At 45.4% G+C, this 21,517-nt stretch overlaps 1 protein-coding gene across 5 annotated transcripts; it reads left to right on the forward strand.

The window, feature by feature from the left end:
* Positions 1-4,385: 4,385 nt before the first annotated feature.
* On the forward strand, positions 4,386-16,572 carry LOC118364950 (cytoglobin-2-like). Of its 5 annotated transcripts, none has more exons than XR_008088471.1 (4): positions 4,386-4,928; positions 13,318-13,549; positions 13,750-14,205; positions 14,252-16,572. XR_008088471.1 is itself a non-coding variant. In XM_035746787.2 (3 exons), exons 1-3 carry the CDS (start codon positions 4,780-4,782, stop codon positions 13,912-13,914), a joined length of 546 nt encoding a protein of 181 aa, XP_035602680.1. In that variant the 5' UTR covers positions 4,386-4,779; the 3' UTR covers positions 13,915-16,572. The 5 variants fall into 5 exon arrangements, 1 of the variants encoding a protein (XP_035602680.1); XR_008088470.1 differs by having other exon boundaries at positions 13,750-14,113; positions 14,206-16,572; XR_008088472.1 differs by having other exon boundaries at positions 13,750-14,113.
* Positions 16,573-21,517: the final 4,945 nt, after the last annotated feature.

Below are 21,517 nucleotides of genomic sequence, written 5' to 3' on the forward strand. Positions count from 1 at the left end.
CATCGGTATTCAGGTAGTCTCTTACCTCCCACCTTTTAACCCCATCCACCTCGCTCACTTACACACACATGTCACTCTGCCCCCCTGCAACTCTCTCACATTTTAGTCATTTTACAGGCGCTCTTAACCAGAGCGACTTATAGGAGCAAGTGCCTTGCTCAAGGGCACATTGACTAGCCTGCCTGGAGATTCGAACAAGCGACCTTTCGGTTACTGGCCCAATGCAAGGCACTTATCTTGTCATGGTGACATGGCGCTAATGAAATCTACTGAGGTATTGGACGGGCTTAATGTGCTGTGTATAACACATCACCATAATAGCTATGAAATAATCATTATAATGGTCTCTACCACATCAGACCAGAGCAGACGCACTCCTAAAAACACACATCTAGGCTGTATCCTAAATGGCACCCTATTCCCTATATATAGTGCACTACTTTTTAACAGTGCCCATAGGACTCTGGTCAAAAGAAGTGCGCCCTGGTCAAAAGTAGTGCAAAAGTAGGGAATAGGGTGCCATTTGGGACACTATTAGAGATGGGAACTGACCTACTTGACCAGTGTCTCATTGAAGAAGTCAAATGTACATCTACACTGAGTGTACAAAACATTAGGAACACCTAATATTGAGTTGAACCCCTTTTGCCGTCAGAACAGCCTCAATTCGTCAGGGCATGGACTACAAGTTGTCAAAAGTGTTCCACAGGAATGCTGGCCCATGTTGACTCCAATGCTTCCCACAGTTGTGTCAAGTTGGCTGGATGTCCTTTGGGTGGTGGACCATTCTTAATTCCCACGTACAACTGTTGAGCGTGAAAAACCCAGCAGCTCTGCAGTTCTTGACACACTCAAACTGGTACGCCTGGTACCTACTACCATACCCCGTTCAAAGCCAGTTAAATATTTTGTTTTACCCATTTACTCTCAGAATGGAACACGTACACAATCCATGTCTAAATTGTCTCAAGGCTTAAAAATCCTTCTTTAACCCGTCTCCTCCCCTTCATTTACACCAGGGGTTTCCAACAGGTTAATTGCGAGCTACCAGTAGCTCATAGCCCATAAGCTACCAGTAGCTCATAGCCCGTAAGCTACCAGTAGCTCATAGCCCGTAAGCTACCAGTAGCTCGTAGCTCGTAAGCTACCAGTAGCTTGTAGCCCATAAGCTACCAGTAGTTTGTAACCCGTGAGCTACCAGTAGTTTGTAGCCCATAAGCTACCAGTAATTTGTAGCCCGTAAGCTACAAGTAGCTTGTAGCCCATAAGCTACCAGTAGCTCGTAGCCCACCTATGAGTAGCTCGCCAAACAATTCTGAAAGTACATGCACATGTGCCCTTGTGGGTTGACAGAAATACTTTCCCCGAAACCTTCTCAATTAATTAAGGATCGGACCCGTTTTTTTTTTTTCCGCCTATAATGACATACCCAAATCTAACTGCCTGTAGCTCAAGACCTGAAGCAAGGATATGCATATTCTTGATACCATTTCAAAGGAAGCACTCTGAAGTTTGTGGAAATGTGAAATTAATGTAGTAAAATATAACACATTAGATGTGGGAAAAGATAATACAAAGAAAAAAACATGCATATTTATATATATATTTTTTCATCATCATTTGTTTTTCATCGAATACAAGAGAAAGGCCAATATATGACTTAGGAAAATAGGCGCAATTTACATTTTGCAGTGTATGTGCAAAGTTTTAGACTGATCCAATTAACCATTGCATTTCTGTTCAAAACGTTGTATCAAGACTGCCTAATTTGTTTATTAATACATTTTCAAGTTCATAACTGTGCACTCTCCTCAAACAATAGCATAGCATTAGTGTTCTTCCAGACCAATTTGTTTTCCTTCTGATGTGATTTAAGCATTGATATGGACTCGGAACATCCAATTTCGTTGTTTCTCTATTAACAATTGTAATTTTAAGGGGGAAAAACCAAATCTAAATCAAGGAAAAATAAAACTGAGAATCATATTTGGGAGAAGATAAAACATAATTCGTAAAAGAAATCACAGATTTTATAGGGCCCCCCTTGGAGTTACCATTATTTTACCAGGTATATTGACAGAAAGGACCCGGGGAAGAGTTGCAGGGAGGAGAAGAGAAGAATGAGGAGCAAGCAAAAAAAAATTGGGAAGCACAAAAATGTGTAGCTCGTGATATGTTACATTTTTTAAGCTAGAAAAGGTGGGAGACCCCTGATCTACGCTGATTGACGTGGATTTAACAGGTGACATCAATAAGGGATCATAGCTTTCACCTGGATTCACCTGGTCAGTCTATGTCATGGAAAGAGCATCCGTTCCTAATGCTTTGTACACTCAGTGTACATGTTGTTTACTTACAGCAAGGTCTGAGATGGAGAGGCGATAATATGAATACTATCATACACTATGATCATAGATGCTAACTTGGCCCCAAGCTACATTTACACAGTACAAATGCTTCATACATGTATGAGTAGCCTGTGACTCAGTCTTCATAATCTAGTGAGATTTTGAACAAACCTTTGCCAATTTCTTTATACTCATACTATGCTATGAACAGTGTATTCTGTATGTATATGAGCAGGGGGTCATTTAATTATGTCCATATAGGCTTTAGTATTTGACTTAGTATTTGCTCACCCTAAGACTGCGCTTACACAGCCAGCCAAATTCTGATCTTTAAGACCCATCAGATCAGAGCTATTGCTAATAATTGGGCAAAAGATCAGAATTGGGGTGACTGTGTAAACGCAGCCTAAGTGACACGTGGAACGTCTGACAGACATTAGTGTGCAATTCAGTTTAGTGTTGACGGGTGCCACACTGTACAGAAATCTGTCATCTTTCAAATGCTGTGACAGCTCTGTCTCAACGGCAGGCAGGCTTCTTCTATAGCCTCCATGGCACAATAAAACTGTCACCGTAACCTCCTTTTCTCTTCGCCCCCCTTTTTGTCTAGCCAGCAGTTTGTTAACCGTCTCCTCTGGCCGTGAGCGAATGCCACTGAGCGAATGTCACTGATTGAATGTCAAACGTGGCATTTTCAATATCTTCAACACAGATTGACCCCTCCAGTAGCAGCTTTCTTCAATCGTCTTGTGTTGGTCTGTCTGCACTGCACAAATCAAAGGGTAATTTCAAACCGGACGATCCAAGACTTTTGTTGAATTTACTTTTGAATGGTTTCATCAAGATGTTTTATGAATCATACATCCAATACAATTCAGTCAGTGAGATGTAAATACTCTATGACAGATAATGTCATTCATATTTCACACTTTGTTCTTGGCCTCCATTATTTGTTTTATAACTTTCTCAATAGCCTGAACGCAAATGTAACTTCTCTCTCTCTCTCTCTCTCTCTCTCTCTCTCTCTCTCTCTCTCTCTCTCTCTCTCTCTCTCTCTCTCTCTCTCTCTCTCTCTCTCTCTCTCTCTCTCTCTCTCTCTCTCTCTCTCTCTCTCTCTCTCTCTCTCTCTCTCTCTCTCTCTCTCTCTCTCTCTCTCTCCAATCTCCTTTACCTGTCAAACTGTCAGGCACAATGTCCTGTGAGAGTCTGTGGAAAGACAGAGGCTTCTTATAGCTTTTTCTGTCACAGTCTATACAAGCTCTCTCATGAGACGACACAGAACCCCACCACGCGCGCACATGCACGCACACACTCTTTCTCTCTTTCTCCATGTCTTTGTTTCTTTCCTTCTCTGGTAAGGGAGCTGTCTTCTCTCTGAACTGCTGTGTTTGTCAGGACCTGATGGAATGGAGGAGGGAGTGGGAGAGAGAGGGGTGGAGAGAAAAGAGAGGGGGTGGGGAGAGATAGAGAGGGGTGGAGAGAAAAGAGAAGGGGTGGGGAGAGATAGAGAGAGGGGGTAGAATAGAGAGCATCTAGGATGTCTGTATTGTCCCCCCGCCTCCCTCTCACACACTCTCCTATCTCTCCCCTCTCTTTCTCTCTTTAATTTTGTCTACCTAATGTGCGCAGACATGCAAACACACGCACATACACACACACACACACGCGTATGCACAAACATGCAAGCGCGTGCACACACCCACATACACTCTCCTCACACTTGTTTGTCTGCCTGTCTCTCTGTGCCCTCCCAGGGATGGAGACAGAGAAATCGCTCTATAAAAACAGTTGTGAGGAGTGTGTGCGTGGGTATGTGTGTGCCCGCGCGTGCATGTGTGTGCATACATGTGTGTGTGTGTGTGTGTGTGCGTGCGTGTGTTTGCGTGTCTGCAAAACATTAGGTAGACAAAATGAAAGCAAGAGAGAGAGAGAGAAAGAGAGGGGGAAGGAGGGGAGAGATAGGAGAGTGTCTGAGAGGGAGGCGGGGGACAATACAGACATCCTAGATGTTCTCTATTCTACCCCCTCTCTCTATCTCTCCCCACCCCCTCTCTTTTCTCTCCACCTCTCTCTCTCCCACTCCCTCCTCCATTCCATCAGGTCCTCACAAACACAGAAGTTCAGAGAGAAGACAGCTCCCTTACCAGAGAAGGACAGAAACAAAGAAACGGAGGAAGAGAGAAAGAGTGAGAGGAATAAAAAAAGAAGTGGTATTAACAGTGGAGGACAAGTTTTGGAGGAGAGCAAAGGGAGAGAGGGGTGGTTTGGGTGGGGGGTGGGTAGCGTACAAGGCTGCTCCGTCTGTCTCCTCCATCCCTCCGTCTCCGTCACCGTGGGTTCACAGCTCTCCCTCCCCCCCTCCCTCGCTCCCTACCTCCCCCGCTCGCTGCTGGCGGGAGCCTCCGAGCTGCTGCGGCGGAGGTCGTCTCGGATGGAGTCGCCGAGAGACGTAGGAGGAGAGACGATGGAGCGCGGGGAGCGGGCCGAGCCTCTGACCGATGCCGAGCGGGAGATCATCCAGAACACCTGGGTACACGTCTATGAGAACTGCGAGGACGTGGGCGTGTCGGTCCTCATAAGGTATGTGGTCAGGTGGGAGGGTCCTCATAGTGGTGGGGCTGTTGGTCTCCATAGTGATGGGGCTGTTGGTCGCCATTGTGGTGGGGCTGGAGGTCCTAAGGCACATATAGGGCTGATGTTCCTCATTGAGTACGTGGGGCTTAGAGTCCTCATAGTGTTGAGGCTGGAGGTCCCCATAATGTACGTGAAGTATCAGGGGGTCCTCATAAGGTTTGTGTAGCTGGTGGGGCCGGATGGCATGAGGGGGGTCTGCAATTTTAGTGGAGTACAATTAAAAAATTACGTTCGTTCTGTACAGCATCTTATCAGGCATAGAAAAGTTTGGGCAAAGAAGTTGTGAGTGGAGGGTGATTGGTGTTAATGGGGACTAGACTCGACCAACACACAGACACAGATTTCCACTGATGTTTCCTGCAGCTGAGCACCGCTGGACGTGTGTTTTCCATAGATACGTGCAGATTGGAGGGGGATCATGCATTTCTATGAAAGCCCACAGCAGGCTCTGGAAACGGCAGGGGGATTGAGTCCACACTGTGCAGACCACACACACACACACACATAGACTATTCTGCTCTCATTCACTCACTTCTGTCCTCATTAAAAAAAGCAATTTCTCAGAAGCCCTCTTCATTCTACAGACTATTTTTGTAAGACACGATAATTGAGGGAGAGCACACGTTTCTGCTTAAATGTCCTCCTGTCGGAGGCAGACGTTCCTGTTCTAGCTGTTCAGTTGGTGCTTTACACCTATTTCACATCTTTTACCTGTCACATTTTCACTCTAAACTTGAAGCGCCAGTTTAGCAGGTACCTTTCTGTGGCACCTAGATGACTGCTTATTATTCTCTATTTATTGAATTCTAATATTACAAGTTGTCTGTCACTTTGTTTGTATGTCTGTGTTGGTCTTAATGCTGAGGCTCTGCATCTGAATAAAGAGTCGCTGTCTGATTGAGCTAGGATGCGTTTGACTTTTGTCTCAGTGTTGTCCCAGTGTTGTCTCAGTGTTGTCCCAGTGTTGTCCCAGTGTTGTCCCAGTGTTGTCTCAGTGTTGTCCCAGTGTTGTCCCAGTGTTGTCTCAGTGTTGTCCCAGTGTTGTCTCAGTGTTGTCTCAGTGTTGTCCCAGTGTTGTCTCAGTGTTGTCTCAGTGTTGTCTCAGTGTTGTCTCAGTGTTGTCCCAGTGTTGTCTCAGTGTTGTCTCAGTGTTGTCTCAGTGTTGTCCCAGTGTTGTCTCAGTGTTGTCCCAGTGTTGTCTCAGTGTTGTCTCAGTGTTGTCCCAGTGTTGTCTCAGTGTTGTCCCAGTGTTGTCTCAGTGTTGTCCCAGTGTTGTCTCAGTGTTGTCCCAGTGTTGCCTCAGTGTTGTTCCAGTGTTGCCTCAGTGTTGCCTCAGTGTTGCCTCAGTGTTGTCTCAGTGTTGTCTCAGTGTTGTCCCAGTGTTGTCTCAGTGTTGTCCCAGTGTTGTCTCAGTATTGTCTCAGTGTTCCACATGGAACACAGAGAGGGCTCGTTAAAACAGACAGTAGGGCGCCGCTAAGGCAGTGATGTGCTCTGATTTTGGGTCGGAGCGACAAGATAGTCCCTTAGGGAAAGCTCTGAGGGCAGAGAATGTGTAGAGTTGTCTCTGTGTGTGTGTGCGTGTGTGTGTGTCGTTCTTATCTGTGGGTAACAGCAACAAGCTTTGGCACTTCACTGTCTCTCTCGACTCTCCCTCTCGGTCTTTCTCTCAATCTCCGTCTCTGTTCCTCTCTCTCCCTCACTTTCTTTCTCACTATCCGTCTCCCTCCTATTCTCTCTCGCTTTCCTCAGTCTCCCTCCCATTCTCTATTCCTTATGTCGCTTTCTTTCTATCTTTCATTTCTCTCTGTCCCTTGACAACAAGATCACAGGCTCTCTTGACATGCCCAGGCTTGAATGCTCTGCTGGGTCTGATAATCCTACTGAGTGCAAAGCCTCTCGACTGCACCTACAGAACCAGTCAAAAGTCTGGACACACCTACTCATTCAAGGGTTTTTCTTTATTTTTTATTATTTTCTACATTGTATAATAATAGTGAAGACATCACAACTATTAAATAACACATATGGAATCATGTAGTAACCAAAAATGTGTTAAACAAATCCAATTATATTTTATATTTGAGATTCTTCAAAATAGCCACCCTTTGCCTTGATGACAGACAGCTCTGCACACACCTGGCATTCTCTCAACCAGCTTCATGAGATAGTCACCTGGAATGCATTTCAATTAACAGGTGTGCCTTGTGAAAAGTTAATTTCCTTAATGCATTTGAGCCAATCAGTTGTGTTGTGACATGGTAGGGGTTGTATACAGAAGATGGCCCTATTTGGTAAAAGACCAAGTTCATATTATGGCAAGAACACATCAAATAAGCAAAGAAAAACGACCATCCATCAATACTTTAAGACATGAAGGTCAGTCAATACGGAACATTTGAACAACTTTTATCGCGAAAACCATCAAGAGCTATGATGAAACTGGCTCTCATGAGGACCGCCACAGGAAAGAAAAATCCAGAGTTGTATCTGTTGCAGAGGATAAGTTCATTAGAGTTACCAGCCTCTGAAGTTGCATCCCAAATAAATGCTTCAACATCAGCTGTTCAGGGGAGACTGCGTGAATCAGGCCTTCATGGTCAAATTGCTGCAAAAAAAACAGTACTAAAGGATGCCAACAAGAAGAATATACTTGCTTGGGCCAAGAAACACGAGAAACCTGTCCTTTGGCCTGATGAGTCCAAATTTGAGATTTCTGCTTCCAACCGCTGTGTCTTTGTTAAACGCAGAGTAGGTGAACGGATGATCTCTGCATGTGTGGTTCACACCGTAAAGCATGGAGGAGGAGGTGTGATGGTGTAGGGGTGCTTTGCTGGTGACACTCTCAGTGAATTATAAAAAATTCTGTGTGATCACGCTCTCCGTAGCCGACGTGAGTAAGACCTCTAAACAGGTCAACATACACAAGGCTGCGGGGCCAGACGGATTACCAGGACGTGTGCTCCGGGCATGTGCTGACCAACTGGCAGGTGTCTTCACTAACATTTTCAACATGTCCCTGATAGAGTCTGTAATACCAACATGTTTCAAGCTGACCACCATAGTCCTTGTGCCCAAGAACACAAAGGCAACCTTCCTAAATGACCACAGGCCCATAGCACTCATGTCCGTAGCCATGCTTTGAAAGGCTGGTAATGGCTCACATCAACACCATTTTCCCAGAAACCCTAGACCCACTCCAATTTGCATAACGCCCCAACAGATCCACAGATGATGCCATCTCTATTGCACTCCACACTGCCCTTTCCCACCTGGACAAAAGGAACACTTATGTGAGAATGCTCTTCATTGACGACAGTTCAGCGTTCAACACCATAGTACCCTCAAAGCTCATCACTAAGCTAAGGATCCTGAGACTAAATACCTCCCTCTGCAACTGGATCCTGGACTTCCTGATGGGCCTCCCGCAGGTGGTGAGGGTAGGTAGCAACACATCTGCCACGCTGATCCTCAACACTGGAGCTCCCCAGGGGTGCGTGCTCAGTCCCCTCCTGTACTCCCTGTTGACCCACGACTGCATGGCCAGGCACGACTCCAACACCATCAGTTTGCAGACGACACAACAGTGGTAGGCCTGATCACCGACAACGACGAGACAGCCTATAGGGAGGAGGTCAGAGACCTGGCCAGGTGGTGCAAGAATAACAACCTATCCCTCAACGTAACCAAGACTAAAGGATATGATTGTGGACTACAGGAAAAGGAGGACGAGCACCCCCCCATTCTCATCGACGGGGCTGTAGTGGAGCAGGTTGAGAGCTTCAAGTTCCTTGGTGTCCACATCAACAACAAACTAGAATGGTCCAAACACACCAAGACAGTTGTGAAGAGGGCATGACATAGCCTATTCTCCCTCAGGAAACTAAAAAGATTAGGCATGTGTCCTGAGATCCTCAAAAGGTTCTACAGCTGCAACATCGAGAGCATCCTGACTGTTGCATCACTGCCTGGTACGGCAATTGCTCGGCCTCTGACCGCAAGGGACTAGAGAGAGTAGTGCGTACGGCTCAGTACATCACTGGGGCTACGCTGCCTGCCATCCAGGACCTCTACACCAGGCGGTGTCAGAGGAAGGCCATAAAAATTGTCAAAGACCCCAGCCACCCCAGTCATAGGCTGTTCTCTCTACTGCTGCATGGCAAGCGGTACCGGAATGCCAAGTCTAGGACAAAAAGGCTTCTGAACAGTTTTTACTCCCAAGCCAGAAAACGAATCAAATGGTTACCCGGACTATTTGCATTGTGTGGCCCCCCAACCCCTCTTTTTACGCTGCTGCTACTCTCTGTTTATCATATATGCATAGTCACTTTAACTATACATTCATGTACATGCTACCTCAATTGGGCCGACCAACCAGTGCTCCTGCACATTGGCTAACTGGGCTATCTGCATTGTGTCCCATCCACCACCCGTCAACCCCTCTTTTACGCTACTGCTACTCTCTGTTCATCATATATGCATAGTCACTTTAACCATATCTACATGTACATACTACCTCAATCAGCCTGAATAACCGGTGTCTGTATGTAGCCTCGCTACTTTTTAAGCCTCGCTACTGTTGTAGCCTCGCTACTGTTATTTTTCACTGTCTTTTTACTGTTGTTTAATTTCTTTACTTACCTATTGTTCCCCTAATACATTTTTTGCACTATTGGTTAGAGCCTGTAAGTAGGCATTTCACTGTAAGGTCTACACCGGCTGTATTCGGCACATGTGACAAACACACTTTGATTTGATTTGAAAATTCAAGGCACACTTAATCAGCATAGCTAGCACAGTATTCTGGAGCAATATGCCATCCCATCTGGTTTTCTCTTAGTGGGACTATCATTTGTATTTCAACAGGACAATGACCCAACACACCTCAAGGCTGTGTAAGGGCTATTTGACCAAGAAGGAGAGTTATGGAGTCCTGCATCAGATGACCTGGCCTCCACAATCACCCGACCTCAACGAATTGAGATGGTTTGTGATGAGTTGGACCGCAGAGTGAAGAAAAGACTGTTGGAGAAGCATTCCAGGTGAAACTGGTTGAGAGAATGCCAAGAGTGTGCAAAGCTGCCATCAAGGCAAAGGGTGGCTACTTTGAAGAATCTCAAATCAAAAATATATTTGGATTTATTTGAAACTTTTTTGGTGACTACATGATTCCATATGTGTTATTTCATAGTTCTGATGTCTTCACTATTATGCTACAATGTAGAAAATAGTACAAATAAAGAAAAACCCTTGAATGAGTAGGTGTGTCCAGACTTTTGACTGGTACTGTATGTCACACTCCCTAACATCCCTCCGATTCAGGGAAACGGAGACATCACTGTACCCACTAATTGGCCTGCTCCTATTAACAAGCAGATGGCCCGAGTAAGCAGGTCATCTGTGTGGAATGGATAATGGTCTAATAGCTATCCTGAAAGCACATTGAAGAGTGGATGGATACTGGGTCAAAGCCTTCCACGGTTCGGTTGACTTCCATGGTTCGCCATGTGAATGCTTAGCTATTTGCATTTCTATCCTTCTGCTTGGATGGTTGGAAAGAATAGACAGTGAATTAGCCTGGGCTAATGTCATCATCAATGCGCACAAATGCAATTTCACCCGTGAGGAGACCACCTCCGGCCATCTCGAGTACTGTAAAAAAAATGGCAGCTCAATGAAATCACCAAACATCGAACAATAGTACTAGGCTGTGACTGGATGCTTCTGATACTAGCGTGATGGATATGGAGTTCTCCAAAGTGGTCCGTCTTGAGGACTGAGGAGTCGAGACTTGATTTGATTTCATGAAGTGCTTCGAACGACCATAAAGGGAAACCATCCCTCTGTGCTGTGTCTGATGCTCGCTCAAGTCAGTCAAGGTTGTTTCTCTCAGTACTCAAAAGCGTGTTGCCTTCCCGAAAAGAACCCTTCAAGACTAATTAGAATGTGACTAACAAACCACTAATGTTGCTGCGTTGATGACTTCATTGAAATGCAGCGACAGGTTGGGGGAATTCAGTGTGAGAGCATCTTTGACACTCCAGACACTCCACTCTCACCCTCTGGCTCTGGTTGTGTTAGGATTTCAGGGCAAATGTTTTGACCGTCTTGCATTATAGAGATATCGAGATGTAGAAATATACATGCAGATATGAAAGTGAATATACACTGTTTGTATTTAACAGTATATTATTAACAGTATATTATTGCACAATACTCTTGTACCTATAAAGGAGGCCCTAAAGAGGATTGGCGAGGTATACGAAAAAAGTCCTTCATTTCTGACTTCTCAGAGAAAAAGTCCTTTCCTCACAAAGCTCTAAGGGACTTCCATGTTTATCTGCAAGGAACAACAAAGTGTTTCAAAGACAAAGTGAAGCAGCGACAGCTGGGAGAGCTTGGCTTGGGGACAGCTACAGGCAAGCAGGCGCCTCTTTAGCGTAGCATAGCATAGCATAGCTTGTCACAGGATCTGCGGGGATGCAGTGTAGTGTAGCGCTGCTGCCAGGGGCCAAACCTAACCAACGCTGAATAACTAAACCCTCGTACCCATTCAGCCGCACTAGTGTAAAGCACTTACATGAGTCAAATTGGGTCAGGGGTAAAACAACCTGAGAGTGTATGTGTGTTCCAAGTGTCCATTTGTTTACATATAAAGCATGCTGTGCTTTCACCAGAAAGGGTGAGAGCAGAGTCAAACATCTAAAAAAATATCCCCCGTATATCTCCTTGTACGAGCAGTGTAAGCTTGTGGAAACCTCAGTATAGTCGTATCGATAAAATGCACGGACGCTAATTGAGGTGGCCTGACGTGGTCAGTGTTGGTGGTGGGGATCTACAAACTGTAGACCTCAATCAAAACAAAGCCGGGCCATTCCCCATTCTCTCAGCTACTAACACCTCATAGGGTGGTTGGAGAATGGGCGTTACTGTACGGCCCTAAAAAACAACGTGCAGTTCAAACTAGTCCTTAGACGGCACACACATCAGTCACAGTACCCTCTGTGTGAAGTCCAGTAATCCTCAGAGAGGTGCTCTTCCTTTTGAAGTTCCATTATTTTCCGTTCAGGACAAGTGTGTCGTTCTGCAGGATATACAGTATCTGTGACTAGGGAGGGGAGGTCTTGACAGAAGCACTTTAGGACGCGCAGGGCTCACATAGAGGCTGGTATCTACTGTCACTTTTGTGGATGACAAAGCAGTCGCAGGACATAGAGATTTTTTGCATCCTTTATCGGCTGTGTGTGGCCGATAAAGGGTATTGTTATGTGGCTCGTAATCAATGCCAAGCCATTTAGGCAGAGGAAACATCCTACGCACAGTCACCGCGGGTGAAGTGCTCCGGGAGGAACATCGACTGCCAACAGTCTCGCTCCTCCGGTCCCCAGCAGCACCTGCCTCTAATTACACTCAAAGAAACGTAACGATCTTGGCGCTCCTCGCCTCATCAGCACCACTTCACCGTTCCCGCCTGCCAATCACCCCGTGCTGCGTGTTGGGGGTGCCCTGAGCAGATTCTCCAAGTAGACACGAGAAATCATTAGAAGTGTGCCGCGCACTCCACTCGCAGGGCGTAAACACTTGAGTAGTAAAACCCAAGTCGTGACAAAGTGTAAGTAAACCCAATCACCGAGATGCAGATGAGGCTATGTTGAGGCTGATTACAACTCGAGGCACATTGTGCATTTTGACAACTTTGAGTCTTTTTCAATAGCTCTAGGTCACACATACAACGAGCAGTAATGTCTCCAGAATTTTTCTTTGTAACGCATGTGACTTTATGGCCACAGGGCATCCGTTCAATGAGTAGATTCAGAAATCTTAAAGCTTGAACGCTTCGAACAAATGTTATGAAGCGTACATATTCCCCAACTAGTACCGATTTCAGTAACTTCAGTCATTTCAGTGGCTTTTGCCCAGGGTCTAAAATGACATGTTATTCATCCCTCATTTTTTACACTTGACACCATTTGATTGGCCTGTGGGCATGTTGATATCTTCTGGGCTGCTCTGTGTGGATTGCGAGGACATTCCAATAAGAGTCTTCTAGTCTAATTAGAATGTCAATGTCCTGGAACATTTGAAAACCAGCATGGATGTTATCCACATAAGTTGTGCTTGTACCAACATGGCTCGGCACTAACTCTAACCCGGACTCTTTTGTCCCCCAGTTTCTTGGACTTCCCCTGATATTGTTTGATTGCACAGTCGTTCTGTGGGTGTTATGATATAATGAGTACACTAACTTCTACCCAGAGCCATAGATTAACCTTGACACCAGAAGTTCCAGGAAAATCACAGAGTAAGAATGGTAATTGCTCTTTCTGTCCTCCAGGTTCTTTGTGAACTTCCCGTCGGCCAAGCAGTACTTCAGCCAGTTTCAGGACATGGATGACCCAGAGGAGATGGAGCGCAGTGTCCAGCTGAGGCACCACGCCCGCCAGGTGATGGGCGCCATCAACAAGGTGGTGGAGAACCTCCACGACCCAGAGAAAGTGTCCTCTGTTCTGGCTCTGGTGGGCAAGGCGCATGCTGTCAAACACAAGGTGGAGCCTATGTACTTTAAGGTGAGAGGGCGTGGCTTGTCTGTCCATAATGGTCCATAATGTCCCTCTGAAAGGTTTTGACTGAAGTTGCGTTGCTCTGTTTCAACTGGAAAGGCTTTGAGGGTGTTTTTACTCTCTTTTTTTCATCTGGCAATTTGTATTTTTCTTTACATCTTGCCATCCAGTGTTTATCTCACTTCCTCCCTTTCTCCATCTCTCAGATCCTGTGTGGTGTAATGCTGGAGGTGTTCTCGGAGGACCTTCCGGAGTTCTTCACGGCAGAAGTGCAAATGGTGTGGACCAAACTGATGGGGGCGGTGTACTGGCATGTGACGGGCGCCTACATAGAAGTTGGCTGGGTGCAGCTCTCCAGCTCGGCAGTGTGAGGGGCGATAGCGGGGGTGATTTTTAGGGCTGAGACTGTTCATAGAATATCTTGTTGTGTTCAACTTTTGGGGGAGTCTTTCCCCTCTCCCTGCTGACTCATTGTGTGTACTTTACTGTATAGCCCCTGAGATGTTGTCTGTATAGCCCCCGAGGCGTTGTCTGTATAGCCCCCGAGGCGTTGTCTGTATAGCCCCTGAGGTGTTGTCTGTATAGCCCCAGAGGTGTTGTCTGTATATCTCCTTAGGTGTTTTCTATATAGCCCCTGCGGTGTTGTCTGTATAAACCCTGAGGTGTTGTCTGTATAGCCCCTGAGGTGTTGTCTGTATGGCCCCTGAGGTGTTGTCTGTATAGCCCCTGAGGTGTTGTCTGTATAGCCCCTGAGGTGTTGTCTGTATAGCCCCGGAGGAATTGTCTGTATAGCCCCGGAGGAATTGTCTGTATAGCCCCGGAGGTGTTGTCTGTATAGCCCCTGGGGTGTTGTCTGTATAGCGTACAGTAAGTGAGCGTGTGTATTCTCTATGCCCTCATCCAACCCTCATTGTAGTATTGAAAATCTCCAATGCTTTTAAGGGAACTAAGGGCTCCATTTTAGGGAGTTTTGTTGCTCCCTGAATGTATGCCACTTTGGATTCCCAAACACACCCTGTCTCTTTCCATGCCCATCTCATGCACTATACAAACACACCCTGTCTCTTTCCATGCCCATCTCATGCACTATACAAACACACCCTGTCTCTTTCCATGCCCATCTCATGCACTATACAAACACACCCTGTCTCTTTCCATGCCCATCTCATGCACTATACAAACACACCCTGTCTCTTTCCATGCCCATCTCATGCACTATACAAACACACCCTGTCTCTTTCCATGCCCATCTCATGCACTATACAAACACACCCTGTCTCTTTCCATGCCCATCTCATGCACTATACAAACACACCCTGTCTCTTTCCATGCCCATCTCATGCACTATACAAACACACCCATCTGCTAACACCCTGTCCATACGGCAAGTGGCTATTTAAATGTAGAAACAATTTCAAAGTGATGGGATAGAGCCACAGGCTGACAGACCACTGTTAAGGTGCCATCTCCTCTTTATAAGCATGCATGCACGAGCACACACACACACACACACACAAACACACACATACACCACTCTGCCGACTTTGACCGCCCACATGCTAATATTTACGGAGCATTTACTTGGTTTACATTTCCTCATTAAACTCTCCATTAAGGGTTTAAGAAACTGACTCCGGAGGTCTCTGGAAATACAACGGACCCTTTGAAGTAGAATCAGTGTATCTTTCACCTCTGAACTACTAGGGTAAGAAAAAACAGTAATATTGACCATATCTGATATACTAAGCACTCTACAACCCTACCAAGAGGTCTAGACACTTTGGTACAGTTTAAACCATGTTGGGTTGTCATGTACAATACGGTGCCACAAGTTGGAGCCCTGCTCCCGACTTTTCCCCTGAATACACTACAAATGGATTTTGAGTATCAGTTTAGATCCAATCTCCTCTGTGTCTCTGACAGTAACTCCTCTGGTCCCTCTCAGATTTGTCATTTACCATTAATGAGGAAGTAATGGGGCTCCGATCTTCCTCTTTGTGGTCATTCATCAAATATCTCCCCGACTCTCTCATCCTTTCTTTCCTCTGGCCAAATGCTGAGAGAGAACGTCCCTCTATCTGCTTTGCTACCATGGCTACTTGGCTAATAATATAATTATATTCATATTCTACTGCCTTCTCCTTTGTTGTTCCTTTGGAGGCCAGCAGTAAAGTTACAAGATCAAGGATATACAGTTGGCTTATATGGCTGACAAATAACCGCCACAGGAAGTTGAGCTAATACAATATGACAAACTCATTCAGCAAGAGACCAGTGGCTGTAGATGAGAGGAAATGAGGTGGATTACTGTAGAAGTTGTTGTCTATAATAAATTATCTCTCCCATCACACCTACAGAACAATACACTCACCAGTCTCACACTGCTAGCAAAACATTTGACCTCAGATCTTGAGTACAAACCCGTTAGAGGTCAGGCTCCTCTGTTCCTCTGAGTAGCTCGGGGTGGAGGAGTATTTGTGTTGGGCGCGAGCCGCTCCGACAGGTTGTTTTATTAAACACGTCACCCATAATTCACAAAATGACATTTATTTTTTAAATTCTCCCTTAAGCTGTAAGCTTTTACCCTCCATCTGCAGAGCTTTCCTCCCTGACACACACACACACACACACACACACACACACACACACACACACACACACACACACACACACACACACACACACACACACACACACACACACACACACACACACACACACACACACACACAGAGAGAGACATCATATACTACATCTGGGACTTCTTGTTGTGAATTGTTTTTTTTCCAGTGAGTTTTAAAGCTTGGACTTTATATTTTTCTAAATATATAAAACACAATAATTATCTGTTTATGTATTTGGAATGGAATACTTTATATAACTATGATTATATACATTTGTTGACTGGGGCAGTGGGAGTGGTTTTGTGCTGTTTTAGCATGTTTGCACAGCCTCCTACAGACGTGTACCTTTGCAGACCTGGTGAAATTAACTATAAACAACTATCAATAAAGTGATAATTACCTACACTTGTTTCAGGGCGTTTGGACTGTCTTTGAATGTGTGACCATATACTGTAGGTTTTATGTATTTGAATGTGTATGATATATATCTGCCGAGAGCATATGTGTTGACCAACCAAAGACTGTGCAGAATTTCCTAGGAATTAAATAGAGTTTGTCAATACTACTCAGTTCTCTCTTCTCGTCTCTTAAAGTGCCCGTCTAAGAGAAATAGCCTGGTCCCAGATCTGTTTGTGCTATCATGTCAACTTCTTGTCACCCACTGACATTGAACAATGGAATTGGCAAGAGCAAAAACAGATCTGGGACCAGGCTAGGCTACTTCTCTTCCCTCCCCTTCTCCAGTCTGGTGCAGAAGACTGAAATAGCACAACAGGACCTCTAGCCTATAGGTGCACAGAGGTACTGGGTTTTCGAGGCCCTCTGTTTCACTCTTCTAATTCAATAATGAGATGTAAATGTCATTAATCAATGATTAATTAACGTGCCTGTTCGCTGGTTGATGCCCAAAGCTATGTTTTTTATCAAAGGGCACCGGTGAGAGCGTCAAACAGTGAAGAAGGCATCCTTTTTTAAATTCCGGGTCTCTTGCCGATATATCATCATGTACTGTATCATCAGAAGTGGTTATAACTTTGCTTTATTGTCAATTTATGCAAATCCAATGACTGCTCGGAGTTTTACAGTGTTGGCGGGAAGAATTCACACTATCATGGCAACTTCCAGATATTGGTTTTAATTGAATGATAAAGCACTGTAGTAGATTATACTTCTCCCACCTCCTACTGTATCTGCAGAGGAATATCTCCAGTGGTATTTAGCAGTGTGCGTGCTCCCCTGTGTGCTGTGTTGACAGGATGGTGATGTTTCACCATGGCGACCAGTCTCTTGTCACCAAGCTTGTCATTCTAGCCAGCGCTGGTGACGGTCAGGGACTCATTTGGACAGGCTCCCATGGTGATAACAAAGACACAAACACACGTGTGCACCTACATCAACATTCAAAGCTGTACAGTAAGTTGAGAAGTGCCGGCGTATGAGAAGAGAACACACACACACACACAGACACACGCATGTGCACACACACACACACACCTGCCTACCTATCTGACTCAGCAGTTGCAGGGATGTTGGGATTAAATAGCCTATTAATAGTGTCAGGGACAAGAGAACAGCATTTGGCAGCAGATCCGTCATGCATCACCTATGTGGCTACGTAACCTTCTCATAGTACAACGGGTAATGTCAACACATAACCTCATCCGGAGGCCCTGTTGTTGGTACTTGAACTCCTAGCAGCATACAGGTCCTCTCTAGTCATGAGAGGAGAGGACTTAATAAGCATTGTTCTTACTACCATGGCTACCGCATCATCGCCAGCCTCCAATTGATTCATAGAACCCATCTCTTCTCCACTGTAACTCATGACCAAGTCGTTGCTGCAACTTGGTAAAATAAGGGTTGAATATACCAGGTTGCGATACATTTGGCCAGGTCATAAGAGCAGGAAGCGTCAAACTCATTCCGCAGAGGGCCGAGTGTCTGCGGGTTTTTGTGTTGTTCCTTTCAATTGAGACCTAGACAACCAGATGAGGGGAGTTCCTTACAAATTAGTGACCATTTATTAAACAAGTACAAGGATGGAGCGAAAATCCACAGACACTCGGCCCTCCGCGGAATGAGTTTGACACGTGGGCCATATAGGGTTAAGTAATAGCAATGTTAACAACAGTCTGATGTCACTGCACTCAACCAGGATTGGAAATGTCATAATAACAAGCATCCTTTCACTCATCTGAATGTGGATCTATATGAGTTAAAAGAACGTAGACTTGGTTAAAAATAGCTGGGGCAAGATACCAAAACCATGCAGGTGGCAGTGGTTCTTAGATACGTATCTCTTGGTGATTTATGGATCCAAGAGGCTCTCCGTCATGACAGGGCTGTGGAGGAGAAACCTAAGGAATCCACAATTAGGAACACTTCTCCAAGCCAGAGATGAGATGCTCACATAACTTGCAGAATTCACATTCCTGGCAGTGCCCCTGTGAATCCTAAACCATCCGATACCCACGCTTCAGAGCATTCCTGGCAGACCTCGAGGAGTCTGTGCCTGCCTACATGGGGAATTTCACATCTCCGGTGCTGATAGATTGCCTTGAGAATGGCCATCTCGAGATGCCTGGGTCACATTCACAATCTCCTCACTCTAACAAGACAGGGGAGGGTGGTATTCATTGACATCCGGGACAGAGAGCATCCATCCCTTCTTTACGCCTTTCCCTGTAACGGTTCATTATGTTGCCACGGGTCTGGCATTCAGGGGCCTATGAAAAGTTTTCCATATAGGAAGTCGTCAATATAGGCTCCAGTGGGGCACATCATGGTAGTAGCATTGATAGCCTGTGATAATACTGGTTGATAAACAGGAAGATGATTCATCTTGGGACTTTTTCTAGTCCAGTAACTCAAGCAGAAGTTCCATATGTAACTGGTATACGTGTCTAATTAGAGATTCATGAGAAAGTGCGTACACATCACATAGTGGCTTATAATAGTACAGTATCAGTGATCTCATCTGGTCTAATCCCTACCTGCTAATCCAGCCAGGTTTAGGAAAGAAGTATGGGCAGCGGACTGGAACAGGCTAACAGGCTAACGCTTACGCTACGCTAACTTGGCCCTTCCGGATTGTGGGACAGAGAGCCCCCATGAGCTGTTCATGCTGACCCAGCCTGCCTGCTGGGTGTGTGGGCCAGGTTGATCATGTGCACCACGATCCTGATCATCTCGACCCTGTCAGTCATTCTGCGCAGACGATTCAACAACCGAGTCAAACCGTGAGTACATCCAAGCCTACCCACCGATACACAATTCATCCCTTTACATTCCCTGCTTGCCAGTGTCTGGCATAGAGAAAGTCAACTGGTCTACACAGAGAGCTCCAATCCCTATCATGCTCTGGTTGGGGGCGCTACGTTTGGTGTCCGAGGGCTATAGTCTTGTTTGATGGCTTTATTCTTGTGTGGGATTTGCAATGAGAAAGAGTCCGTTTTGCCAGCACTTGGGCTCTTCAGTTCAAATCATTTGTTTGAATCATTTGTCATCTCCTAATCATTTGTCGTCTCCACTCTCTGTCTCTATTATGTGTGATGAGTATAATGCCAGTACGGAGTACACCAGATGTATGTGTTCTAGTTCCCCCCCCCCCAGCCTTAATAAGGCCCTCCCTGTCCTTGAATGTCATCTCAATGTGACTGTCAGAGTCTGGGAAAAGAGGCAATTAAGTGGTGTGAAAAACACCAGGGGTCGAGGGTTGAATTGATTCCAGGTGATTTTGTGCTGCGAAGCTGGCGTCGTTAGTGTGAAGTGTGCTCAGTCAGTTCCCTGCTGAATGTCATGTTGAAGGACAGCTCTTGGAACAACCATTCGGGGGGAAAAAACAGAGGTTTCTAGTAAATATTCATTGTTAACGCCACGGTGGCCATAAAACACAAGATCATGGGGAGGAAATCAATTGCGGTACTACAGCATGAGACCCTAAATAACAGACGATCTCTTCATGCAAAGCTGAGAGAGGAAGGAAAGCTCAGTATGTGAGGCTATTTTGTTTTGAGATTTGAGGAATGTAAAAACACCACTATGATGGATGGATTGTCTATAGAGGCTTGGATGTGGTGGTTTGGATGGCAAGCTGATGCCAAATGCCAGCCTGTACCCGGTGTGCCAGCCTCCCAGTCAACTCTGAACTCAAAGCAAGTTGGGCTATAAGATTGTTTACAACAACAAAATAACGACCCAAGCCTCACGTGTTGTTTTGTACCATTATGACTCATGGATTACTGTCAAGCCATTAAAATCCTTCCCTAAATTGCTTGTCAAGCTAATCTTTGAGATAATCTTTCTCTGCTCACATTTGTCTAACTCTGCAAAACAAGGCAACAGGCTGTGATCGGGTTGAAAAGTTTGAGTTGAAAAGTTGAGGGTAGACATTATGAGTTCAAACCAGTTTGTCAGGGAGGAGATGGGACAGCCTGTTCTTTCGCCATGAGATGTACGACCAATGTGAGCATTCTATTGTGTGATCAATTTGACTGGGTGAGACAGTGTTACTGTAGTGTTTCACCATCACCTCTGATAGTCATAGTCTTAGATTGGCCTGATACACTATTGGGTAACACTTTATATGAATAGGCCATCTGTAGATGATCTACAGACTATTTGCAGACTATCAGTAACATTTCAAACAACTATCTACTAAGCCTAACCCTAGACCTACCCCTATCCTTAACCAGGCTGTATCACATCCGGACGTGATTGGGAGTCCCATAGGGCAGCGCACAATTGTCCCACCTAAACCGCAACCTTAGCAAGCAGTTGCTTATCAACAGATGGTATGATCATCTGTAGAACATCTACAAATGGACTATCCAGACTATCCAAATAAAGAGTGACACACAACTGTCCTTGGAGAGCCTTGTCCCTGGAGAGTTGAGTAGAGAGAGAGAGAGGCCACTGAGGACATTCCCCTGACAGTCCTTCCCACAAGCACATACTCACACAGACAACGTTATAGACACTCCTCAGCCACCCCACAGTATTACTCTCACACAACCAGTCCAAAGAAATAACACACTTTTAGTAACAGTACCTCTTCAGCAATATAAAATGACCAGATACACTTGATTTTTTTTTAAATGACGGCCTACCAAAAGGCCTCCTGCGGTGAAGAATAAATACAATGAAATAAAAACGTAGTGAAATGTGTTGTCTTACAGGGTCAGCCATAGTAGTATGACACCCATGAAGCAAATGAGGGTTAAGTGTCTTGATCGAGCGCACATCAACAGATTTGACACCTTATGGGCTCAGTTTTTTGAACCCAAAACCTTTCAGTTACTGGTCCAACGCTCTAACCACTAGGCTACCTTCCGCCCTGCCACCAAGTTCA

The sequence above is a fragment of the Oncorhynchus keta genome, chromosome 32 (assembly GCF_023373465.1).
Source record: "Oncorhynchus keta strain PuntledgeMale-10-30-2019 chromosome 32, Oket_V2, whole genome shotgun sequence".
In the NCBI taxonomy this organism is placed as follows: domain Eukaryota; kingdom Metazoa; phylum Chordata; class Actinopteri; order Salmoniformes; family Salmonidae; genus Oncorhynchus; species Oncorhynchus keta.